The 25,216-nt window shown below is 38.3% G+C and overlaps 1 protein-coding gene across 3 annotated transcripts in view; it reads left to right on the top strand.

Moving 5' to 3' along the window:
* The window catches only part of dock8 (dedicator of cytokinesis 8), a 59,915-nt gene that overhangs the window by 3,159 nt on the left and 31,540 nt on the right, over nucleotides 1-25,216 (top strand). Inside the window, exons 2-8 of one of the 3 annotated variants that reach the window (XM_014987161.2) lie at nucleotides 8,664-8,763; nucleotides 15,408-15,583; nucleotides 15,880-15,951; nucleotides 16,070-16,178; nucleotides 19,048-19,257; nucleotides 19,562-19,647; nucleotides 20,437-20,503. In XM_014987161.2, the coding sequence (XP_014842647.1) occupies nucleotides 8,664-8,763; nucleotides 15,408-15,583; nucleotides 15,880-15,951; nucleotides 16,070-16,178; nucleotides 19,048-19,257; nucleotides 19,562-19,647; nucleotides 20,437-20,503 (820 nt within the window). Of the gene's footprint in view, nucleotides 1-8,663; nucleotides 8,764-10,541; nucleotides 10,887-12,408; nucleotides 12,722-15,407; nucleotides 15,584-15,879; nucleotides 15,952-16,069; nucleotides 16,179-19,047; nucleotides 19,258-19,561; nucleotides 19,648-20,436; nucleotides 20,504-25,216 lie in introns of those variants that run through there. The other 2 variants (XM_014987162.2, XM_014987163.2) reach the window with 2 other exon arrangements.

Here is a 25,216-nt window from a genome sequence, read left to right as displayed (position 1 = left end):
TATTTTGGTTCATTGTGGTTTTCTGGTTTAGCCCCGCCACAGCATTTCATTCAGTTTGTTGTTGTGTTGATGACCCACTTTTAGCCAAGAATTAGTTGTCAGACAGACAGTCTTTTTATGTTAAGCATTGCATTTAGACATCACAAGTTCGATTTCGGGATGAATTAGCTACTTGGTAACTGTTATACATTTTTACCACTTATAAATAATCTTTTCTCATTTTAGATCAGATTTAGACTTTTTGGAAATTGTCTTATAGCTGTCCCCCGATTATCTGGCAGCATGTTGGTCAGAAGTTGGCATACTTTTCCTTAGTTTCTTCTAGATTTATCTTTGAACTCTATTGCTTGGGTCCAACATTTTGGATGTCCTTCCACAAGTTTCTCACAAGTTTGCTGCAGTTGTGTCATTTCTTATGACTGAACTTGTGCAAGTGAGTCAGTTTTGTTAGCCACCCCACTCACACACTCGTTCAATCAGCAACACCCAGAAATGTTCTGGGTGTCGCTGATTATTACTTTGTGACGGCAGCTTCAAAACCCTTGTTTCCTTAGACCTCTTTGTAATTAATTTGGTTGTGTGTTTAGCCCAGTTGTTTATTTTGAAGAGCTCTTTTTCCCTAATCTTGTCTTGAAATGTCGTGTCTATATTTTCTTACAATGATGATGATGTTGTGAGGTGCACCAGTCCTTCCTGCAGGAAAACACACTTACAGCATGATGATGTTGTCCCTTTCGTACCTGACAGTTGGGAAGGTGTTCCAAGTCATGCAAGTTCCCCCTTTTCCTCTCCAAATGTTACAAAGATTATCAGACACTTCAAATTTAGTTTATTTCAAATTTAGTTTATCAGCCCACAGGACATGCTTCCACATGTAGTGTTTTTGTCCCCGAGTTCAACTGTAAACTGTAATCTGTTTTTTTTTTATGTTGCTTTGGGAGTAGTGATCCCACTGAGGGGCCTTTTTAGAAGTTGAAGTTGATGAACGAAGTAAACATATCTCATTGATTTAATTTTAAGCTTTGGGTGCATTTGTCAAATAGCTGATAAATACAGCAATAAACCAAAGGGAACTTGGAAAGTAAGCCAGCCAGTCACAAAGAGGAACAGCAGACACAAGTTGAAACTCTAGTGTTAGAGTAAGATGAAAATATCTTTTTCTTATCATTTATGCTGATACACATTTGTAGACATGGTTGCATTGTGCTTATCAGGCTGAAACAATCTTTTGTTTATGCACCCCATAAAATATTGTATAGTCTCAGGAGCACCTCCTTGCCTCCACATCTTTCTGTCAGCTAGGCGTGTGCGAAGGAAATCCTGCAAACTGAGAACACACCATCACTCACTGGTATCACTTCACTTTTCAGTGTTAGGACAGGAAATGTGTTTCTTGATATAGGCACCGAAAAAAGGGGAATGGAGAAGAAGTTTGCCTGTTAACAAATGCAAGACATTCATCATACAAGAGATGCCTGCTGAGTTTAGCTGGGAAAAGTAGTAAATATTTAATAATCTCTCATTTGAACTTGATGTGATTTAAGAGCGTATGGTAACAGGTGTGAGGACAGCTGTGGGCATGCAGCCTCTATTGTTCAATACTTCTAAGTGGAGAGGGGGGCTCTGGATTGTGTTTCATCTGATTTCCTATGGGTTTTCGGCAGATGTCATCTGTTGACCACCAGGTCTGTTGGTGGGCCGCCCTGGTACTGCTCAGTAAAAGACAACGCCTTCAAATCCAAGAGACTTTAAGCAAATTCTGCCTTTGTTTTTATGAAAGTCTCCTTTGGACCCTGGTTTTCACTTGAAGCCTCCAGCGACACAATTCTTGCAAATGATGGCTATGTTAGTGTGTGCCTTCCTTCGAGAGGAAGTTGAGTTGTGATGCTACTGATAGCAGTAAGACCCATTAAGTTTGGAGACGTATGATAGGATGAGACGGGCAGAGGGGGCCATCTATGTGGTCCTCTCACTTTTCTTGTGTATGCCACTCTGCTTTTCTTGATCTCTTGTCTTTTCTTCTTGGCTTAGATTAAAAGAGAGAACTTTGATTCTAAGGAGAAGGATTTTAAGGTTTAGGGAAACACTCCTCTCGTAGACAAACGAATAGGACTGCAGACGGTTTTCAGAACAAATTCCCTCAGGAACTGACTCGTTAGGAGTAAAACCAATAGTTTTGTTACATGTTTACATTGATCTAAGGCATTATCATTTATATTTTAGGAATTCACCAGCAAATAATAATAGAAGTCTTCCCCCAAACTGTTAATCTTTTTAGATTAAGGCTACAGTGCATAAAGTTTAGAGGACATTAATTTATCTCACTTCAGTTCTGTTTGAAAGATAACTGAATGGAAAAAATGTAAAATGATATAAAAGTCTTTGCGTTTTTTAAATAATATTATATTATGCGAATTGAATAAATATAAACAAAACCGAAAATTTATTAAACAAACAAACAAACAAAAATGATTATTCAAACAATGGAAAGAAGTACAATCATTCAGCCACTTTTATATTGTCTTTAGAGCAGAATTATTGTAATTTCTTTCTTGGTTTGTTTTATAGATAATTGGATGTGAGTAGCAAATTGATGGATGAATAAAACTATCTTTGATAAAAAAAAGCTAAGTTATTTTTAAAATGTAAAAATAAAATAAATAATAAAGGACCAGCTTCTTGAAAGTTTCACACCTGAGGAATAAAAGTCACCATATAATTGCTTTAAAATAAATCTTTATAGTCATGCAATGAGCAAATGAAGTACATATACAAATATATTAAAAACTAAAATAATAAACCATTAACTGAATACAATGAAACAATTCCAACACTTTTATTATGTTACATTTTTAAGAAGTATCTGTGCACCATTAAATGTTTCTGATTTCTTGTAGAAAATATTTTCTTGTATTTGGAGCAGATATCATATTGGCATTCCATTTCTGCTGGAGATTGTAGGGGCCAGTTTCAAGTTTAGCATTGTAGGCTAGTTTCTATGTATGACCTTAACAGATTAGAAGTATCTTTTATTGTCCAGCAGTGGGGAAATTCAGATGTCACAGCAGCAAGTTAAAGTAAGTTGGAACACGTATATGTTAAGGCAAAAAAAACAAAAAACAACAAAAAACAAAAACTGTGCATCAAAAACAAATTTACAACATAAGAAAAAAGATTCTGTACACTGATTAAAATAGCATACTCAGATAACAGCAATAACATTTTGAGTTTGTTTGGAACAGTCATGGTAATAAAATCATACAGGTGCTTGAAGGCAGGACCTGCAATAAAGCACTTGTGTGCACCTAGGATGCAGCAGTCTGTCACTGAAGGAGCTCTCGAGTTCAGCAACAGCTGAAACAGCAACAGATGGGCAAGTGGACAAATGTTAAACTCACAATTTAAAGAAATGCGTCTTTTAGCATTGTGTAAAATAGAAAGTTTAAGTCATTCTCCCAAGGAGGTTTACCTTTTTTAATGTGTGTGTGACTAAGAAGCCTGAGAGTGGTTTAAGAAGTATGTTAAATGTCTCTGAGTTCAGTGCCTCAGGGAAAATGTAAATGTTAATTCAAAATCATATCTGACTTACAAGTACCTAAATATTGTGGCAGTAGGATGAAGTGGTATGTAGAGAAAAAAAAACATACTTTAAAGCACCAGATTTTCAACTTATAAACATTTTATAAAACAAAAGCCCCAAACAAGCAGTGATGGTTCACATTCAGCTTGAAGAAGAGGTTTGGGAATGGTGCCAGAAACGCTGACAGGAGCCCACCATGCTCTCAAACAGCAAGTGTAGGCCTGCCATGTGTGACATAACCAAAAGCTCCCAGCTTGTTTCTACGCAGATGCATAGTAGATGATTTTAGGCCCACAGCATATGCTGAGATGAGGTTTCATGGAAAATTTCCTGACACATTTTGGAAATCTTACCACTTTAACGACGGATGATCATTTTAGGAATTTGTCCTCCAGTGACAGTCTCATGCTGTCATCATCGCAGCGTTGGATTTCACAAGCGGGTTCTTAAAATCTTAAAGCTTAATAGTTTGAAGTTTATCTAAACTAGGGAGAGGTGAAGGATATGGTCTACATGCCATAAATATTTCACATGAAAGCTGTGCATAGATTGAAATTATTGTTAAAAATGCTCTGCTTTGCTTTTGCACATGCCCGGTATATTGCCATGAGGCTCTCGCATGGTCAGAATTTTTTTTTTTTGAAAGAATGGGAAAATAAAAGTATCTTTCAGGTCTGATTATTTATTCAGAACAAAAATGGAGGATAAAAATATCAGCATTATCAGACATCGTTCCTTGTCCAGTTCTCTAAAGAGCCATCTGTCTGTTTGAAAAAATGAGCTTGTATGTCTATTGTCCTGAAAAACAACATTGAGATTGGCCAGAATTAGCAAGTCAGACCTCATAATCAATATTGGTCAGGAAAAGGCTGATTGCTATTGACTATAACTGAGTCCACTGTATACAGAGTGGTGAGTGCTGGAGCAAGGTAGTGATTTCAGATATCAGAGACAGGTACTCCAGTCTGAGACTTGGAGGATGCATTGGCCCCACAAGATGCCACCCTGGGCGGTTGCCCATGTCGCACATCAGAAACCCACTGCCATAAAAGACTGTAGTTCATTTGTGAATTCCTTTATTGTGACTTTTATGTTTAGTGCAATACATTTCTGATGACAATATTGATAAATATGGTAACAAATTACATACAATACAAACACGTAATTCAAAATTTTGAAATTGTGACATCCCTATTATTATTGAATAATTATTGCAGAGATTAAATACATACCCTGTAGAAATGAGGTTTTCATCCAATAAGACGGAAATCAAAGACTTGACTTGTGAACATGACCAATTGACATGTTTCCAATTTAATTATGTAGTGTGTCTGATTTGTTGAAAGATTCATGTTTTTATTACTTTCTTTTTAAGTTCAAATGACATCATGTCATTGAAAGAACAGTGACGAAGTGTGCATTTTAGAGAGTGCCACTTTGACTATTTTCAGAGATTTGCAGTAAGGCAGAGATTTTGTGTTTTGATGAGGTTTAACGTCCCAGGAGCAGCAGCTTTTTTAGACCAAAGTGGTTACACTTTTTTTTTCCTTTTCTTTTGGCAGTGGGGTTTTGACCTCATTCATAGATCTCATGGACTTCTTGTCCTGTCATCCAAAAGCTCCAGATGTACTTCTGATTGTCAAATACTCCTTCACTTGAAGTCTTGACTCTGGGTTTGGATCCTCACAAGAACTTGTGTTTTTTTTTTTTTTTTTTTTTCCAGAAGTTTCGATGCAAGCTGCTTTTGGTAAAATGACAAAATCCAAAGCTTTTGTTTTTATCCTCTTGACTGGAGCTTAGCTTTTATGTGACAAAAGATGCCCAGGGAGAGGCCCGCTGAAGAGAGAGACAGCTGTTGCCTGCCGTCACAAGCTGTTTGCTTACCAGTGGTAAAATAATGTCAGCTTGGTTCTACTGGCAAGAGCTGATTACAGTTTTCATTCCCTGGTCTTTTTATAGATAGGCCCCTAATGTCAGTCATTGTTTGTGACCTAACAATCTCCCTTGTGCATGCCTGCAAGATTTTGTGCCTACAAATTAGACATTTTGTACATGACTTGTATTGAATTGTAGGTTGAATCATTTTGGTCTTTGTAGGACTGATGAAACATGCAGAAAGGAATTAATGCCAGTGTTGTTAGGATATTACTTTGCACTAAGGATGTCTTCTCGGGGAGTCATGTTATAAACTGTCTTTCAGATTTTTAGTTGTCATTTAGAAAAACTCAGCTTAAGCAACAAAGAATAAACCATTATTAAAAATGTTTTGTTTTTGTTTCAAAGTTTTTGTGTTAACAGGATAAACTAGAAAAAATAACATATCTAAAAGTATACATTTTCATATTGATCTGGTAAATTATACTAGCAGCAGATTTATAATTCAAAGACAAGTCATTTTGACTAAATACAAGGAAGGCCTATAAAAAATATTCACCTCCCTGAATGTTTCACCCTTTTCATTGATTTTTGCAAATCAACCACGATCAACAGAATTTGGCATTTGCAACAAAATCATTTACAAAATAACTATGAATATTTGACACAAAAATAAGTGATTGCATCACTTACCGTCTTCAAAATGACTGACCTAATTCAACAGAGGTCCAACCAATTAGAGCTAGTGGTTTCACAAGGGGTAGAATGGAGATTTTCTGAATGCAGTGATTGTTGTCCAAATATATCTGTGTCTGGGAGGTCCATGCACTGGTTAATCAGTATTTCTGGCTGTGATTACAGTATGAAGACATCAGAACACTCCAAGGAGATCAGAGAAAAAGTTATTGAAAGTATCACTCAGGAGATGGGTACAAAAAAAAATCTAAGGTACTGAGCATCCTATGAAGTTCAGTTAAGTCATCAAGAAATGGAAGGAATGTGGTTAATGTGTAAATCTGCTCAGATCAGGGAATGGATACTTCTTATAAACACTGTATGAGTCTTGTAGGGCACAAACCACAAATGACTTGAACCTTTCTTAAATTTTAGTTTTCTTAAATATTCAATTCTCTTAAACGTTTGCGCATATTTTGACACTACAACCACACACCTCGGGGTATTTTACTTGTAATTTCTGTAATAGACCAACAAGGTGTGTACATACTTTTGTAAGGTTGTGGCATTCCTCTCAGAAATCAGAAGCATAAAAAGTATACGGTGAGCTTGAAGAGCATAATAAGCTCCTGACACAATCATTAGCTGGTCTGCTTTGGTGCAAGGTGCAAACATGCTGCTTCAATAAACCAGTTAAGTGACCAACAGCACTGTGGATGTTTGCAGAGTCAGGTTGTAAGACTGTGTGTGCGCACTGTTGTTGTGGTGGGTTCTGATGATTTCAAAGCAACTTTTGCATTCGTACAAGCTGCAGAGCTTCATCGTTTGGCCTTGTAATAGAAATGCACCGAAGGATTCTTGTGGAAACAGAATGTGTGTGTGTATGTGTGTGTGTGTGTGTATGTGGTGTTTTTTGTCCATGGTAATAATAGCTTTATGATCTCATTTTATTTCTTGAGCTCACCCCGTAGAACTGTTTTAATCTTAGTTTGCAGTGATGTTTTGCTAAACGTTGTCTTTAATCTTTTTATTCAACCATTTTATTTCATTGGCAGTATGGCTATGTGTTTGAATAAATACCACTGGCCTGCTGGACTTTGCTCTTTGTGTAGATTTGTTTGCACACCACCCATGCCTTGACCTTTTCTGTACTGACTCAGCTTGTAACGTGATTTATAGGGACAGTGGAACAGGAATTGAACACCTTGATATAAGCAATATTGGATCTTATATAATATTAACTGTGTTTACATGCGAACGAAGCTGAATGAAGCTGTCTTTCTGATCTGCACATAATGTGTTTTACTACAGCTTCATAGATTTTAGTGTCCTGACACTCGCTCCTAACATTTTGTTGTTTGTGGTTTGTGGAGATAATTAGTAACAGTTATGTTGCAACAGGCTTAACAAACTCATGAGACTGACCACAGGGGAAGCAGCCAGCAGCGTGACCCATTTGCTCAAGTCTTTTGCCCTTTAAATATTTGCTGTGTGGATGTATCACAGTAAAGCACTTCTGACATTTGAACATGCTAACATAGGCACTTATCAAACCTTTGTTAATATGCAGACAACATATATATTTTTTAATTAGATGAAACAAGTAAAGGATTTTTTTGTGGAAGGTTTGGTCAATCTCCCATGACATGGTAGATTAATTATGAAAAAATAGACGATGAACCCACTCTGAGGATATGGAATGTGAGGAACAAACTGGGGCACTGTCTCCCAGTTCTTGTTCTCCCTTCCTTTTATAGGGGTAGCTCTTGGAAAGCACAGACAAACACTGTCTACCCAACATTTCTGAATACTCCTTTATCCGTCTGTCATGCTGATTTCCTGCTTGGTTTGACCCTTGAATCAGAACGCCATCATTTAATCCAAAGCTGGTTTATTTTCAACTTGACAAAGCATGTCAATGTCAATGGAAATCTGCTAGTGGAAGCAAAAGCATAGATAATCCAACTCAGAAATTAATGGAACACAATGTGTTTTAGACCAAAATTGGATCTAATATTATTTAAAGATATATTCTTTCTGAAGGAAGTGGATGAAGTTTTCAGAATTTTTTTTTGTAAAGTCTGAATCTGTATCAAATCAGAAATGCACTAATGTAAGATTTTGTCTTTTAAACAATGATATTATTTTTTTTTATCTGTGATCGATTTTTGACCAGCTCCAGTTTTCTTGTAAGAATGACAACAGCTGAATATTTGTTTTAGTAAACTCTCGTAATAAAAGTCTAAAGTAAAATGAAACAACAATTTCTCCCAAAACAGAGTTTGTTGCCTTGTCTGACTTATTTTCAAACATTCCACAGATGAGGAAAGTCTTCACTCAGTGTCAACTTCCAAACCAGGGAGTGTTGTTGTCAACGCAACCTAGAGTATTTGCATATGGTGTGTTGGCTGAAAAGAAGCTAATTTCTTGGTGTATCTATAGCTCAGATAAATTATGCTAATTTCCTTTTTTCTGCCTTACAATCATAAGGCAGAAAGGCCTTATAAATATCTGTTTCTTATTTGCATTCCAGGCACAGTTCTGCAGAGGTTAGACGGAACTTCATTGGGAACTATGGCTTATATCACAGTCGGTCCAACTCCAGCTCGTCTCCCACGGCCTACGTCAATGTGGTGAGTTTCGTTCTGTAGGAAAATAATACATTAGTGTTTGAATTCAAACCTGTTTATTTGTTTTATGAAATTTTAAATCAGGGTCGAAGGAGATCGGCGGCAATAACGAAACCAAACGCTGTTTCTGCTAGAATTAAATGTGCTCGATTTATTTCCCCACAGATTACAGCAAAATAACATGCATCAAACACTGTTACTGCTAGGACAAATATGCTCGATTTATTCCCCACAGAATACAGTACAAAACACTCTATGACTAAACACGTGATGCTCGATTCATTCAAGTTACCAGCACTTACCTCGTGAAACGTGGCCGGAGAGCCTTCGGCCTAGAGACAAAGTAGCAGCATCAACGTAGCTGGGCATTCGAACGCGACCCACAGCAGACTCTGACCAAAACCGCGGGCTTTTTCGTATTTTATCTCTTAAACAAAGGGATGTCTGCGTGCAAAGGGGGAGTGGCCATCTCCATCCTTGCAGGCGAGCCATCCAATCAGAGGTAGCCGCTCTCCGACCATGAGCCAATCATGGGCTGAGAGCGCGAACCAGCAGACCAATCAGAGCCCAACCCAAGTCAACCAGAGCTAAGCACGCCCTGTTCACGTGATCCATATGAGCACAATAATCTGAGCAGAATAAGTTTTATATCAAATTATAAAGCAAAGAACAAGTTAAAAGATAAAGAAAAGATAATAAAAAGAATAATGATTATCAAAGAACATAAAAGATAATAAAAAGATAAAAATACAAAATACCAGATCATTATTCTACTGATATCCCACATCATCATCTTAAAGTATGCCTTTAAAATATTCAACTAATTCTGAGATAGCATAACTGCATGCAAAGGAAATGGAATATTTTTTTTTCACTGATGTTTTTTATTGCTTTTCCTGCTATTTAATATAAACTTTAAGGATCATCACACTAAAACATTGTAAATGTTTCATGCCAATAATCTGTTGTAATATTGTTATGGTTTGCAGAATTTTTTGCCCCTAATGCAGCACTCTAACAGCTTTAGTGTTTGTAAGCGTATCATCCTCACATCCTCTTTACTGTCATTAGCCTGGAGAAAGACTGACTCAGTGCAGAGTCTAGTCTTGGAAATTATACTTTAAGTCCCAAAAAATCTGCAACAAAACAAGAAAATGCCTTAGCAAAGACGACTGTTTGAATCATCACAGTGGATGGGAATAAGCAGGTCTGTCGAGTAAACATGCTAAATAATTAAAAAGTAAAATTATTTTGCTAATTCAATTTGAAATACACAACTTGCATATTAAAAGGACTCCTCATAAATAGTGACATGTTTCAACTGTTTACTATTGTTCATTCACATTTTTATGACTTAAAGTTAGTGATTACACAATATCTTATTTAACAAAATCAATTTTTAATTATACTTAATGATGCAATATTGTCTGTTGTTCAGAAGATGGCAAATAAAATCATTCAGAAGGAAAAAAAGACACCTTTCCTAATGGAGCTAGTTGCTCAGAACGCTTTCCAAACATTTTAATAGAATGTTGGATGGAAGAACAGCTTTGGTAGAAAACAATGCACAAATGCGTCTGCAGTCTTTAGTAGGTTGAGAAGTAAAAGACCATTTTAAGAGTTCAGAAGAGATTCACAAAGTGTGGACTGGACCGGAGTCAGCGAGCGCCACCACATACACATCTATATAATTCATGCTCTACAATCACAGGTGTCAAACTCCAGTCCTGGAGGGCCACTGCCCTGCAACTTTTAGATGTGCCTCTGCTGCACCACACCTGAATAGAATAATTAGGTCATTAGCCGGCCTCTACACAAGAAGGAGGTAATTAAGCCATTTCATTCCAGTGTTTTGTACCTGTGGCACATCTAAAAACTGCAGGACAGCGGCCCTTGAGGACTGCAGTTTGACACCCCTGCTGTTGTTCTACTCCTTGTATTAAGTCACTCCTGAAGCAAAAATGTTAGAAGTTTCTCATCTGGTCTCAAGAGAAGAAGGAACAGACTGTTTCTGAGTGATCCAAAGTTCTTTGTTTTTTAGATGAGGGTACATTTTGCTCTTATCTTTGGGAGCTACATTTCTGAGAGGGACAGACAGTTTTTGCAATCCATGATGGGCAAGGGAGGTAGGTCATCTGCTAGTGTTGGTCCACCTTGTCTTCTTAAGTCCAAATAAAGCACAGACATCTATCAGAAAGTTTCATGTTTCTCTCTGCTGGCAAGCTATATGTGAATGCTGATTTTCACATTTTCCAACAGGACTTGACACCTACCCACTCTGCCAAAAGTACCAATGCCTCCTTAAATGAGGTATTAATTGAACAGCAAATTTGTCTGACCTAAAATGCAACAACAATCTATGCCATAGACTATATGGCATAGGCGTAACCTCCATTACACCTTAGGAGAGCCACAGGCTAATCACCTCCATGCCACACTGCATTAATGCATTAATTAATGTAAAAGGAGCCTCAACTAGTATTGAGTCAATGCCCTTTATTTCTGTATGCAAGATCCTTTATTTTTTGGTATTATGTATTTTTGGTATTATGAATTGTTTGTATTTGCTCAGAAACTGATTTTTTTTTTTATCAGCTCTAAACCATCATTATTCAAAAATAATTGAAATAAATTCTTTAGGATATATCACACAGTGTAAAAACATCTACACGAGTTTTATTTTTTAAACCGAATTTCTGAAATGCATAATCTTTTTCATATTATTGTAATTCAGTGAGATGTACCTTGATAACAATACATGTTTCCTCAACATGGTTTGGAAAACTCTGGATTTCTTTCTACATAGCATCGTTGCAGGTTGGAGCATAGCAGGTTGTTATCACAGCTCTTCTGAGCAAACAAACAGAATGATGCAGTCTAATCCTGTGCAGGGATTGGTTCCCACACTACGCTTCAAGATTTCCTGTGGCTCCCTTTGAGTCCCTGTCTCTGCCTTCCAGTGTTTTATCTTCCACTTCCTTCTTCTTTGTTTTCTTTTTTTTTTATCCTGGCTTTTCTCTGTCATTTCATCCTACTCCGCTGCTCTACATTTTTGTCACTCAAAAGTTTACCAAAGCTCTTAAGTGCTAAGTCTCCTGACATATCTGTAGCGTGACTTAGCTGAAACCCTGTTTTACTTCCCTGGGTTTGATCCTTGAGCTTCTCAGCTGACGTGGTTTCGGTTGCACTACTTAGACCCTTCACCCCACTCTTCCACCTCCACCTGCTGGCATCCAAGACTGTTAATCTGTAACCTGCTTGAGTCGGGAAATGGGTCAGCGCCTAGGCTGCCGACTGGCACTGGATGGGGCTGTTTACCTTTGAGCTTATGAGGGGGAGCGAATGTTTAATATGTCTGGATTTGGCATGCAGGGAGAGAGGTTTTAATGCCATAATCTCTGGGACGGTGGTTTTCTTGTTATTCAGCAGTGAGAGCTCAGGGATGAGTGAGGGATATTCACTGTGGCAGTTGTGCTTGGAAATCTGTGTGTTGCCGGTTGAGTGTTATTTTAGTTTTGCTGCAAAAACGAAGAGCTTAAACGAAAAGCTTTGCATGATATTGTGTGCTGCTAATGTTTGCCCCTGTGTAATCTGTTCCTGTGTTGAAACACTGGTTGAAAATGGGAGCGCTTCAGTGATGTCACTTCCTACAAAGCGTTGGTGGTTTTTAAGCATGTTCAAAGTTTGTAGTCTGAATTTAAGCTAATAGAAAGCAGGTGGTGCCATCTTTTGCTCCAACTGGTCCTGATGTTGGATGCTTCCCTCCACAATTCTCTGTAGTTTTCGTCTTCTATGAATAAGAGGATGAATGTAAAGAGGATCTGTTTGCTAGCTTGTGGTTTGGTTTCAGTAAAGAGCAATCAGCGTCAGTAGAAACGAACAGTAGTACAGGTTCCCATATCCGGACTGCGCCATTTTGTACACTTCCTCTTTAAAGTGGCACTTTTCAGTTGTGAGCAGGGTAAGTCTAACATATCTGTTTGAGCCGTGCAGGTACTAACAGAGACTTTAAAGCTATGCTAAAACGCTCATACGTCTGTGGCGAGGTTAAATTAAGTTCTACATTTTAAAAATGCTGCTTGTCTACGATTTCTGTTTGCAGTCTCATCTGGCTTGATGGGGTGGATTTCAAATAGCAAAGTGTTGGAAGATTTATCAGTTTCTTGAATAATCATATCTGATGTGTACTGAAAATGTTTAAATCAGAGAATTCATTATGTTGAATCTTGGAGCATTTTTTTCTCTTTTATCCTAATAATGAAGCACATGAAAGGTTGCAGTTTGTATCATCTGGCCGATCTGCTTTAAGAAGTAGATTTTGCAGAAATATGATCATCATCATTGAGAGCTGATTGAATACTTAAGGAGTTTTCCTTTCTCCCTTGTGTTAACTCTGCAGAGCACCATTCACAGATTACAAGCATGCATGCATTAGCATTCATAATTTTTTTTTTTGGGGGGGAGGGGGAGAGTTCATGCTCTGCACTAAAATAGAGAGAAGCTATGCCGTGATGATTGTTCTAGCTCTGAGTAAGACTGCCTCATTTGGAATCTTGTTGAGGCACACACCATCCCTGTAGAATCGAGGCGCTTCACCTGTGTACACAATATTATGCCGCGTAGCTCTTTTTTCAAAATTGCTACTATTTTGTAGCTTGCTTGCACAGCTGCTCGTGTCATTAGTTTTGCAGAGAAATGCGCTTCAGGGTGCGCGGATGTGCAAAAACATGTCTGCAGGCAGACAGAATTTGCTCTGCCCGTAAGAGTTGCGTAGAACAATGACTCATGTTGTTGCTGCAGATTTCCCCACCTCTCCTCTGTGCACATACTGCTCATGAGTGCGTGCATGACATTTGCTATAGTACCTCTGTACTTTTATTTTCCTCTATTTTCACCTCCCCTATACATAGTTTTAAAAATACTTTCCTAAACCCTTGTAGGAGCATAAGCATGATTAAAAGCTTGGGTGTTTTTTTTTTTTTTTTGTAAGCTGTTCTAAATATTTATATGCAAGAAGATCCTATTTGTCTTTTTTGCATTTGTGCATTGCCTTTGTAAGCTATTTTTAATATTTCAGAAGGAGACTGTTGTGTTTCTGTAAGCTGTCTGCTTCTGCACCCTGTTGACAGATTGGAAATCTGCCCAATTTTCTGTTTCTTTCCTGGAGGTTCATCTTTTTACCAGCATAACCAGCTTTACCTGATTACTTTCTTTCCTAATCAGTTGGACATTTTGCTACCAGTTGCCTTACAAAAAAGGCTCACATAACCATTGATCTTGGGGATTTGTTAAAGTGTGTATTGAAGTGATTATATTAACTATGTGCAGAACTGCCTTTATCCCTGTATGTTGAGATAATTATAGATTTCCTTTTAATCTACCTGAGAGGAGAGTGGGGTTTTAGAGTTTCTGTCTAAAAATAGGTTCACTAAGAGCAGAAAAGGCCCAGCTGTCTAAAACAAGTCAGGTTTGTACCAGTTACTATTTATGTCTGTGTGTCTTTTGTTCCTAGACAGGTATGAGCTATTAGAAAATAATCATGATTCAACATGTTTGGTCCTACCCCCTTTTTTTTCTAAAAAAAAAATCTGCACTGTTTACAGAGAATTACACAAGTATACATGCTAGCTGAACTTTTTCACATATTCTCAGATTACTACCATCAACTCCAATGTATTTTATTGGCAGTTTACACAATAGACCAACGTAAAGTAATGAATAACTATGAAGTAGGAGGAAAATGAGCCATGGTTTCTCTTTTTACTAATAAAAATATAAAAAAATGTGATGTGTACACCAGACTAGCTTTATTGATGCATTTTATATCCACCTTTTTAATCCTTCAGATATTTTGGAATTTGTCTCTACTTCCTTTGCAACATTTTTCACCCATTCACCCAGTTGTGCTTATTCTTTGCAACAGATATTCCCCACCTGAGCTGTGAATATCTGCAGCTTCTCCAGAGTTACAGTGGTCCTCTTGCCTGCTTTTCTGATTAACTTTTTTCCCTGACTAGATTCGACGAAAATCTGTGGCCCTAATATTTTCTTGCTTTCATGTTGTTGAATGTTGCCATGGTGATCCCACGTCTCACTTTAGGCTCACTCAGATCAGTATCATGTGAGGGTGTGAAAGTTAGCTACAGTTGCATCCAAATGGACAGGGGTATTTATTTTGACATCAAGTTGCACGCAGCAGACTCTCGTCTGCCGCCTTCCGAAAGTAAATTTGTGCGACTGTGTTTAGTTTCAATTCAAAGTAAAGATGCCGTAATATATTTGCAAGCTGCACTTTTCAGATTTATGAAGAATTCTGAAGGTATTATTTTCTTTCATCTTCACAGTTGGTCCACTACATTACTTCCATCTAAAATATATTGGAAGTTGTGCTTATAATATGACGAAAGTCCTGCACAAACTCATTAGCCAAAATATTAATTTATTTGCATTACCTAGGGTGCTTATACTTGTAATCCTTTAAAGAAATCACATATAATAATTTTTTTTAGTAAATAATTCATTTCTCTGGAGATGCAAAGCTTTAGTGCTTACTTGATTATATTTGCTGCTAAAATGCCTTAAGATTCCTTTAGTCTCCTTCCATCAGAAAACTTAACTTTCATATCTATGACCTCTGGGTTTCTCAGCCTCCGGCGTATGACGCAGTGGAGCCATTGGACCTGGAGGAGTTCCTGATGTCACAGTTAAGAAGTGAAGACTCAGATCTGATGCATGAATTTGGAGACTTCCCTGACGATGACCTGAAGGTGGAGCAGGTGGAGAAGGAGCGACGTACCATCCGGCACTCTGTCCCAGAGGACGGGTGGGTTAAGAGCCAGAAATCATCAAAGAGAGGAATATTTATATAATGTCCTCACAGTTTCACAATCACTTAGAGAAAGACTTTAAGACACAAGGCTTTTATCGGAATGTTTTCTTTCATTTCTCAAACTATTTTGTAATTTTATCTTGCTAAACATATGTGTCCTGCACCTTGACCATGACTCTCAGATAAGCTGAGACGTAGAATTAATGGTTTTCAGATGTCTTTGAACGTCTGCTTACATATTTGCGTGTCTACATATTTTTTTTCCCCTGTTCTCATTCCTTTCCTTTCAGAGGCGACTTAGATCCACATGTGAGAGATTGCGTGAAGAGTTACACCCAGCCATGGCTGGTTGTTTCCAGAAGGTAAACTCTCCAACTTTGTTTCAGTCCAGTGATCTCCATGTTTCCCCGAATGACAAACTCCAGCGTTCTGTACATTGCATGCTAATCCTTGTTGTTGTCTGTGTTTGTGCATGTAAAGGTGCCAGGGGGATGGCTGGAGTGCATATTCAGAGCGAGTCGGCCTGCATAAAGTCCTGCATAAGCAAATCTTTGAGTCTGATTTCCAACCAGAAAACAAAGACAAACCAGTAAGAAGCCTACTTACTTACAGCACTCCTTGTATAGCATTTTAATTCCAGCCTCTTTTGAATAGTTTAAGCACCAAATAGTTTGTTAATCAAACTAATGTGAAAGAAACTAATGTCTGGCTGAATAACCTAGGTTTATGGAAGGTTTTTGGCCTTTATTCTCTTTTCAACGATGAACAAAGTTTGCGGGGAGAGGCTCAATGCAAATGCAAATGTAATATTCCGGACATCATAGCATCTGTTTTATCACATGACCACCTAGCATGTAAATATATTTGCATGCTGGCCATTGAAAATAGCTGACAGTCAGGTAGGCATGAATCACCTCTGCATTCAGCTGATGTGATAATGCAGACTTCGTATAATCTTTTTCATCTGTGCATGATTAGATGTCTCATTTGGTATTTCAAGTAGCTACTGACCCTTCAGAAAGATGCCAATCTCTGCACACTATGCTCCTCGGAGTTCACTCAGCGGGCCACAATTGTTGCTGTTCACTTTCACTGTTCACTTGCAGTTGACTCTGGACTATTTAGTAACAAGTGAACTTTACAACTGGACTTATACAGGTGGCATCCTCTCACAATAACAAATTTGAATTCCCTGAGCTCCTGAGGATAACCTAGTCTATCACAAATGTTTGCAGAAGCAGTATGCATGCTAAAGTGCTTGTTGTTGCACTTATGGAAGCTAAACTTCCCTTGTGCTTTCAGTTAGTACACACAGTTGAGCTGACCTCTCAAAATCCAGCTTGCTCCCATGTACATGTATATGGATAAATTAACATTTGTCCACTGTCCTCGTAGTCAGACTGTTTTTTTTAAAGGAGCTGCAGGAAAAGCGTGGTCTCTTTATTTAAAGTGTCTTTTGTTGAAGACGCTTCACTAAGAGCAGTATGGCAGTCCATACTGATGAAGGCCTGAGAAGCATGAATGTGAAAAGCAAGGGGGTGGGTTCTTTAATACCGAACACAACAGCGTGTTGTTATTCTTATCACTCCCTCCACTGTGAGAATGGCTCTTTCAAGTTTAGTCGGCCTCGTTTGCACAGAAATAAAACGTGCTATTTGCCCAATTTGTTTAACGAAATAAGTTCCTCATGTTGTAAAAATGTGGAAAATTATAAATTCACCAACCGATAATTAGCTGCTCAGGTCACTGCCTCATTTTCCTAGTGGTGATTTATTAGGCCAACTTCCCACGCTGGCCCCTCTGCAGATTTTCTGTCACAGAGTGACCAAATCCCTGGCAGTCCCTGCCACCCAGCTCCCTTAAAGCACCACTTCCACCCACTGCTTGCTCTGGTTAATCATCCAAACCCAAAGGCCCCCTATTACTGCTGCAGGCTTCCCATCATGTCTATGCCAGAGAGAAAGAGAGAGAGAGGCAGAACAACACTATTGTCCCCTGTCCTTGGTCCAATCTGTTTCAACAAAAGCCTCGGGTATGTGGTGTGATGGACTCCTGGAGCCTCGACAGGGCGAAGCTTTACCAGGGTGGCTGCTCGGTCAGTCCTACCCTGTAGGGTAACGGCTTGTATCTGGGCTTGATGGATGATGAGAGTGAAAAAGACAAGAAGAGTGGGGGGTGGCATGAGAGAAGGTCCTCATCATGCAGTGTGGCTGCAGAGGAGTCATGCCATGCCCAGTAGCTTGGTGTTCATGCCAGGATCAGAACTTGCTCTTTAAACATAAAAAGGTATTGAAATTAAAGAGTATTTTCTGTTAATCATTTCATCTCATCATTGGGATTAAACTGATGAATGAATGAATTTCATTACTTTGCATGTACATTTGCAAAGAATCTGTCAAAAAAAGATGGATTGTCTTTTTTTCCCAAGTCAGGGTTCTGAAAATATAATCTAAAAACACGGCCTTGTCCCAACACTCTGTCTTTTGGTGTTGAAGTCCTGGGGTTTGCTCCAAAGAGCTCTTGTGTAAACAGTTTAGGAAATGACCTAGCTATGAGTGAACCTTTTAGGAAGGTTGTATTATTTTAAGATGGCTCCAACCAATCTGGAAGTACTTTGATACTACAAATGGGTTTATTATTCAGACATGATCAAAGATGATTCTAAAGGGCCTCCGAACATATCTGTATATCACAAAAAGGAAATTCACTTGATTAGTGGAAGTTCCTGCTGCTTTCTTCAGTCCAGATGTGTTGCTTGCAGTGTTTTGGTTGTCAAATAATCATCAACTCCAGAAATAAATGAACAGATCAGTTCTGTACTCTGTGCTGCTCGGGACAAATTGACCACATAGCCACCAGTACTTTTTATATAGAAAGAGCAGAAAAGGAGTACAGTAGGAACAGTGCCATAACTATTGTTTTCTCTGGATATTCAAATTCACTTTAACTTATCAAAAAACATTTCAAGTGTGGTCCTAAATTGATGGCTTATTGATAAATTGCTGATATTAACTTTTGTATCAAAAACTGGAGTCACAAACATTTATTAGAATTCGGAAAATGTTTATTAAAGCCTTAAGGACCAAACAACAAAGACTTGACATCACGAATGGGTTTAACTGTCTCATCAACACAAGCTTTGCCCGAACTTTTAATTTTGAAATACTGTTCAAGCAGAAAATTAATATTTACTATCTAATTATAATTTAACAAGAGGAAGTCGTATCTAAATGTCTTTTAATAAGACTTTCCTCTACATCTAAATATAACGTTTCATTCAGTGTATTCATATAGCGCCAGTTCACCATAAATATCGCCTCAAGGCACTTTACATAAAAGATGGTCATCTTTTCTTCATCCATCATTTTTCTCTCAAGTATTTTCATTCCTGTCACATGAATGTGATTCTGCTGGACCACGCCTTCGCACCAACGTGTGCTCCTCCATCTTTGCCTCAGGTCAAGTCCCCGACTCTTGCAGGGCTGAGCGACGACTCCAGCCGCACGCTGACCTCGTGTGATTTTAATTTGCGAAGCCTGGCTCCGGACCAGAGGGTCGAGGGACTGCTGGCCTTCAGCAGCCACGAGGAGCTGGATCGCTTCAACCAGGAGGCGCGGCATGCAAAAAGACATCCCGAGGTGTTTGCGCTTTACCCGCCACCTGATGAGGTGAAGTATTCACTATTTAGCTATTTAAATATGTATAATTCACATAGTTAAATCAACCAAAGCAATTAATCAAGGTTTTATTTGTGGAGACTTGTGCAACTTTTAATATCAATGTTGAACGCTGACCTTCACTCTGAGCAGATTTGAGCTTTGGTTTTTGATGTTCCACATCTGCAGAACATCAAATATTTAGGAAAATCGGCCCTTGCATTGTGCAAAAAACATTTTTCTGAAAATATAAATTTTCTTCCAGTCTGTCCACATCTGCTTTTCATTTTTTTGCTTCTTTTTGTTTTTGTTCTAGGACGATGCGGTAGAAATCCGGCCCATTCCCGACTGCCCCAAAGAACACACTGGAGAACGCATCTTGATTCGATGCCAGGCCATGAAGTATGTCATACATTTTCATTATATTGTGGGAGGGAGAATAGTTCTATCATTTCATCAGCTGCTTTCTGTTCATTGTGCACGGTGGGCAGAGAGCCAGCAGTTGCTTGTTTTAAAGTGAAAATCTTCAAGCACCCTATTATGTATGAAAATAAACTTTTCTGTTTTATGTAGCAAATAAGACACTGATGGATTTAACATCTGATTGTTACTTATGAGTCTAAGTAGATTAATAAAAAGGAATTAATTGACAGACAAAGCAATACATCAGGGTGGAGGACTGCTCTGTGGAGGGGTTCCTCCCTAAAAAGTCTGTATTCCTCTCTCTACTTGCTGAATTTTTCTGTCTTGCGCACACACACACGCACGCACGCACACACACACACACACACACACACACACACACACACACACACACACACACACACACACACACACACACACACACACACACACACACACACACACACAGAGAGACCACTCACATTTTTTCTGCCTTACACTTTTCATAATGCCTGTCCCTGTGCAGCCCATACAGCTGCCAAATGTCTGGGTTAATTTCTCAAATTGCAGTGGTTTGGCATCCGACTATCTGACCCCCTTTTTTTTTTTTTTTTTTCTTTTGATCCCTCAGTTCAGCATGTCATCATTTAACGTTGGGACAATTGGTTCTTTCCTGTCACGACTGCCGTTTACAGGAAGAAAATATATTCTGAGCTCAACTGTAAAAACAGAGTTCCACTCATTGGCCATACTTAATTTGCATATGTCCTCTTCTTCCTTCACTTTAAGGTTTGAAATTGACATCGAGCCCATTTTTGCCACCATGGCCTTATATGACCTGAAAGAGAGAAAAAAGGTAAGGAAACTCGTTATTTTTGCAGAATAGCTACTCTTATTAGGGAGTACTAGTCTGCTGGGTGTGTCCCAGTGTTCTCATGTCTACATATGCACAATGGTATTTCCTCACATTAATTCTAATACTAAAAATGGTAAATGGACTGAACTTATGTGGTGATAGTCATAGGCCTGTCGCGATCAATGGTAAATCAATTAATCGCACAATAAATTAAACCTTTCGACCTCATTTTAATTATCGGCTTTATCGTCTCTTCCTGTCTTTTTTTTTTCTTTCTGTTGATGACACTGAATGAAAAAAGGCTCAACTCCGGCACTCTTCCTTATTGTAATGTCCAGCGCACACTACACGAGTTGTTGGCGGACTGTCGGCCCATTTCCAAAACCTGACAGAAATCCTAGGTATAACAGTTCAATCGGGTTTGTTGTGCCGTGTGGTGTCCAGCCACATGGGTACAAAATAATGGCTACAAGTCCAGTTAACTAATTTTAAAACCAGGCATTAATCAATGCTTTACTAGAATCTACCTGTGATGCATGTGGCTAGAGTCAGTGTAATTTTCTGACTGAATGAAAATCATTATAACCTATTTATGACACGTTAACGAAGAACAGCTGAAAACCTGCCGGGTTTTCAGCTGTTTGGCTCCAACTCCTCTCCTGGTCATTTCTATATTCTTTGACCTAAATGTTGAATAAATATTAATGTTGTTTCCACATATCATCTCCAATGTTCGCTGAGCTTCTGTGTCAGCTGTTTGGGATTCCCCTCCGTAATTTCCCCTCTGAAAGCTCAGAGGAGAATCCACGCTTTCTGATTGGCTACCTGTCACATTCAACGGGCTGTGTTGATGCTCCCAGTCAGGGGAAATCCCTGATTTAGATTGGAACGGCCGGACGATCCACCGTAACACACCACACACTGCAGGATGATCAGTTACGAAATCACCAGCGGCCAACGTTCTAAGATTGTCATAAGGGAAAAATAGGAGCAAAAAAATAAAAAATAAAAAAAATCGTGTATTATGAACCATTGCATTAGGTAGTCGGATGTGCCCATCTTCTCTATTTAAATCTCGTGATTACTGAAGGGCAACTCTTTTGGTTGAATGCAGTATTTATTTCCACTTTGGCTTTATGTTATTTAGTTTTTATTCAAGTACGTTTTTTGTTAATGGAGACTGAGAATCCATTTTATTTTTGTTTTTGGTTGTTTAGTTTAGTTTATTAGTTCCAGTGTTACGTGTTCTTTTGAAAAGGCTTAGGGATAGGGTTAGGTTTGTTCTTGCATGGGATGGCAGGAAATCGCATGCGTTAATAGTCATTTCCATTAAATTAGTGTCACAAGGTCTCAAAACAATATTATCGTTTATCGCAATATTTTTTTAGACAATTAATCACTCGGCAAAATTTGTTATCGTGACAAGCCAAGATAGTCATTCAGCTATATCCTTCAAATCTTTGTAAAGATGTAGGACTTGGGAGGAGGTCTCACTTCTCCCTCCAGTTTGACTCAGTTTGAGCTACTTTTGTATGACAGAATGGGGGAAATTAAGTTTAAGTCTCTAAAGGAGGGAAACTGATAGAGATATCTTGGATGATCCGCAGCAAAGGTGGTTCTACAAAGTATTGACTCAATGTAGTGAATGCAAATGTGTGCCAAAAATTTCAGGGTTTTTATTTGAAAGTCTTTCTCCAAAACCATTAAACCTTCCTCCTGAACTTCACAGTTATGCACTGCATTGCATTGGTCTCTCACATAAACTCCCTCTTGCACTGTAAATGGAAAATGCCAAACCAGAGCAGTTTATCTTGTGAGAGTTAGATTTTTTTTTCTTTTAGGATATTTTTCATCTTTGTTGATTTGAACTTGTGCTGTTTCCACTTTGGCCTAATAACACCGGTTTTCACACAACCTCTTTAAATTTGCATAGGGAAATACCACAAAGCAAACCTTTTAACATCTGAAGTCAGTTTTACTGCATGAATATGTATTAAAAACAGAAGTAAACGCCAAATACCATGTATTACATGAGCATGCTTTATGCAATATTCTGTAGATAAACTAAATTAGAAAACTGAATGCTCAACACGACATATAGGAAAAAATATATAAGCTGTTGCTTAAAAAAAAGAAAACCATATTGTTTGGCAATTGGCAGCCATAAATTGCTTCCAGTGATTTGAACAGAGGCAATATGACCAAGTAAATCTTTAGCTTTAAAGTGAATGACTACTTGTAAATGAATAGCTTAAGAGACGTCTGGATTTACTTGAGTGAATATTTTTTGGGAGGGAAAGGAATGGAAAAATTATGAGCATATTGACCTCTAAAATGAGAATTTTCTATTGACCTTCTGCCGTTCTGCTCTCATGGTTTTTGTGCTGCTCTGGAAGATTAACAGCATTAAGATACTCCAATGGATAGAAGAGAAGAACTGAAAATTACCACCACAGAAGGAGATTTATTAGCATATATTTCCGGATGATACACCAAACAAAAGCTTATTATTGCCCACCTCCTGGCAAAGATTAGTAAAAAGCCTCAGAACAAGTTGATGTTTTATTGCTGTTGTATGCAGGAACTGTATTTAGAATTGTATGTCAAAGAACATTCGGGGGGGAAAACGAGACCCATTGCGTAATGGGTTCCACACCGTACTTGACAGTAGCTACATACTCATCATTCAAATTTCTAAGTATTTGTTTCTGAAAAGTTTAAACTTGGTCTCATCGAACCAAAGTGAACAATTACATTTAAAAATACAGCAGCGTTTAGCAGACGCTGTTGTTTGTGGTGTAGGACAGAGCGGGCTCTTTCCTGGTAGGTCTCTCAAATAATCGGTTGGCAGGTCGACAGCTGGTATTTAGACTAGGTGACACTCTGATTGACTTTAGGAAATGAAAGTATACAATAAAAAGTGGAAAGAGAGGAAATTTTAGGGGTCCCAACAAATGTGGCAATACCCTCTCACCTTAAATAAATTATATTGAAAGTTGGTTTTCAAAAGGATAGTTAAAAAGATATATATTTTTAACTATCCTAGGCTTTTTAAATTCATTTTCACCAGGAGCGCAAACAAGCCTAGAGAGCACATTAAGTTAAAAAAATGATTACAAGTAACGTGAAGTTGCAATTCTGATAGTATATCTTTGAGGCGGTGAAACGACTTCCTGTCTGTTACTATGGGTAAAAACAGACGCTGACTGTTGAAAAGTCATGAAGCCTGTCTCCGTCTGCACGTTGAGCAAACTGTCGCTCTTGTTTTGTCAGAGGTGATTACAGCTGAAACTACAAACCGATCACTTTTGACCTACTTATCTATAAAATTGTCACCTTTTTTCCTCCTCTATACATTTCTGAAGCTCTCCTCGGTATGCTTGTTTAGCCTGTTTTTCTCCGTTTTCAGTGTTGTGGTTAAAAATAGGTTGTTTGTTGCTTGTGTTGTGTTTTTTCATGCACCTCTCAGGCTGTTTTACGTTTGTGAAATCTGCAGCAGATGTTCATAAAATTCCACTTAATACTCTGGGTTATTAAAAAATGTCCTTCTTAGAGCGCAGAGGCAGGCTTTGGCCCAACAAGCGGCCTACTTAGGATTTCAAATGTGCAGATGTAAAACAGACAGAGGTTTTACATTAGGCATGCAAGCAAATGAGCTTATTTTTACAGCAAGAAAGAAATTGATTGTTTACAAGTATTTCCTATTATGAATGATGACCTTTGTTGTTTTGTAATAAAGTTTATTACCAAGATATATCATTCCTTAAGAGCATTCCTCTGTAGTCAGCAGTATAAGGTCAGACTCATGCAGTTTATGCATAGAAAATTAGCAGGCATGCTAGATTTTTTTATTTTTTCTCCAGTAGTTTTCACAAAGATTTGTTTTGATTGAAGCGGTTGGAAGATGAGCGTGCTACGCAGATGCTAATTCAAAAGCACCAGATGTTCTCCGTCTGACAATGCAAAGCTTGTTGGTGCAAGGCGGACGCATCACTCTGTGATCAGAAACGATGTCATGTTGAAGAGGGGTTATTGCATTCCATGCGTCTCATTTCATCACAGTTTAATAGTGATTTGTAATAATGATTCTCTCTAAATATTAACACAGTGAACACTGGGCCTTTGTTCAACATTTAGCGAGTAAGTGATGCATGTCTAACTGTAGAAGTCGGCTGGCTCATATTAGCAAAAGATGAATAGTTTTTTTTTAATGTTTCAAAAGTAAAGTAAGAAAATTATAGCATGCAACTTATTCATTACCGTTAGTCTGATAACCTGAAACAAAATACAGTGCAACTAATTACCTACAGAAGTCCATCTAATTGTTGAGTTTGCATGTTTTCTATTGGTTTCTCTCCTGCCATTCACGTAATGACTGAAGATAGAGCAGCTCTGCGGGTAATTCTGCATATATAAATGGATGGACGTCTTGCAAGAAGGTGTATTTGCCATGAAGCAGAAAAACCCCCAAAACATTTGCAGTAAAAACAGACGACATGGTATGAGGTGTTTTGTGATAGATGAAACGGATTAGACAAAAAGACTGCGGCAAAATACTTAAAGTTAATCTTGATGATTTCCAGCTACCAAACACGGCAGGTTTGGTTTGTTTGAGTGTGTGCTGCTCTGGTCAGTGCAGCAGAGGTATGTGCAGTGTTATGGACAGAGGTTAAAAGCCCTGCAGTGAATAGGATCACATGACACGCTGCAGAT

The sequence above is a fragment of the Poecilia mexicana genome, unplaced genomic scaffold (genome assembly GCF_051168715.1).
Source record: "Poecilia mexicana isolate PSO_F unplaced genomic scaffold, ASM5116871v1 scaffold_9, whole genome shotgun sequence".
NCBI classification, from domain to species: domain Eukaryota; kingdom Metazoa; phylum Chordata; class Actinopteri; order Cyprinodontiformes; family Poeciliidae; genus Poecilia; species Poecilia mexicana.
Note: the sequence above shows the minus strand (reverse complement) of the source record. Positions and strands in the feature narration are given on the sequence as shown.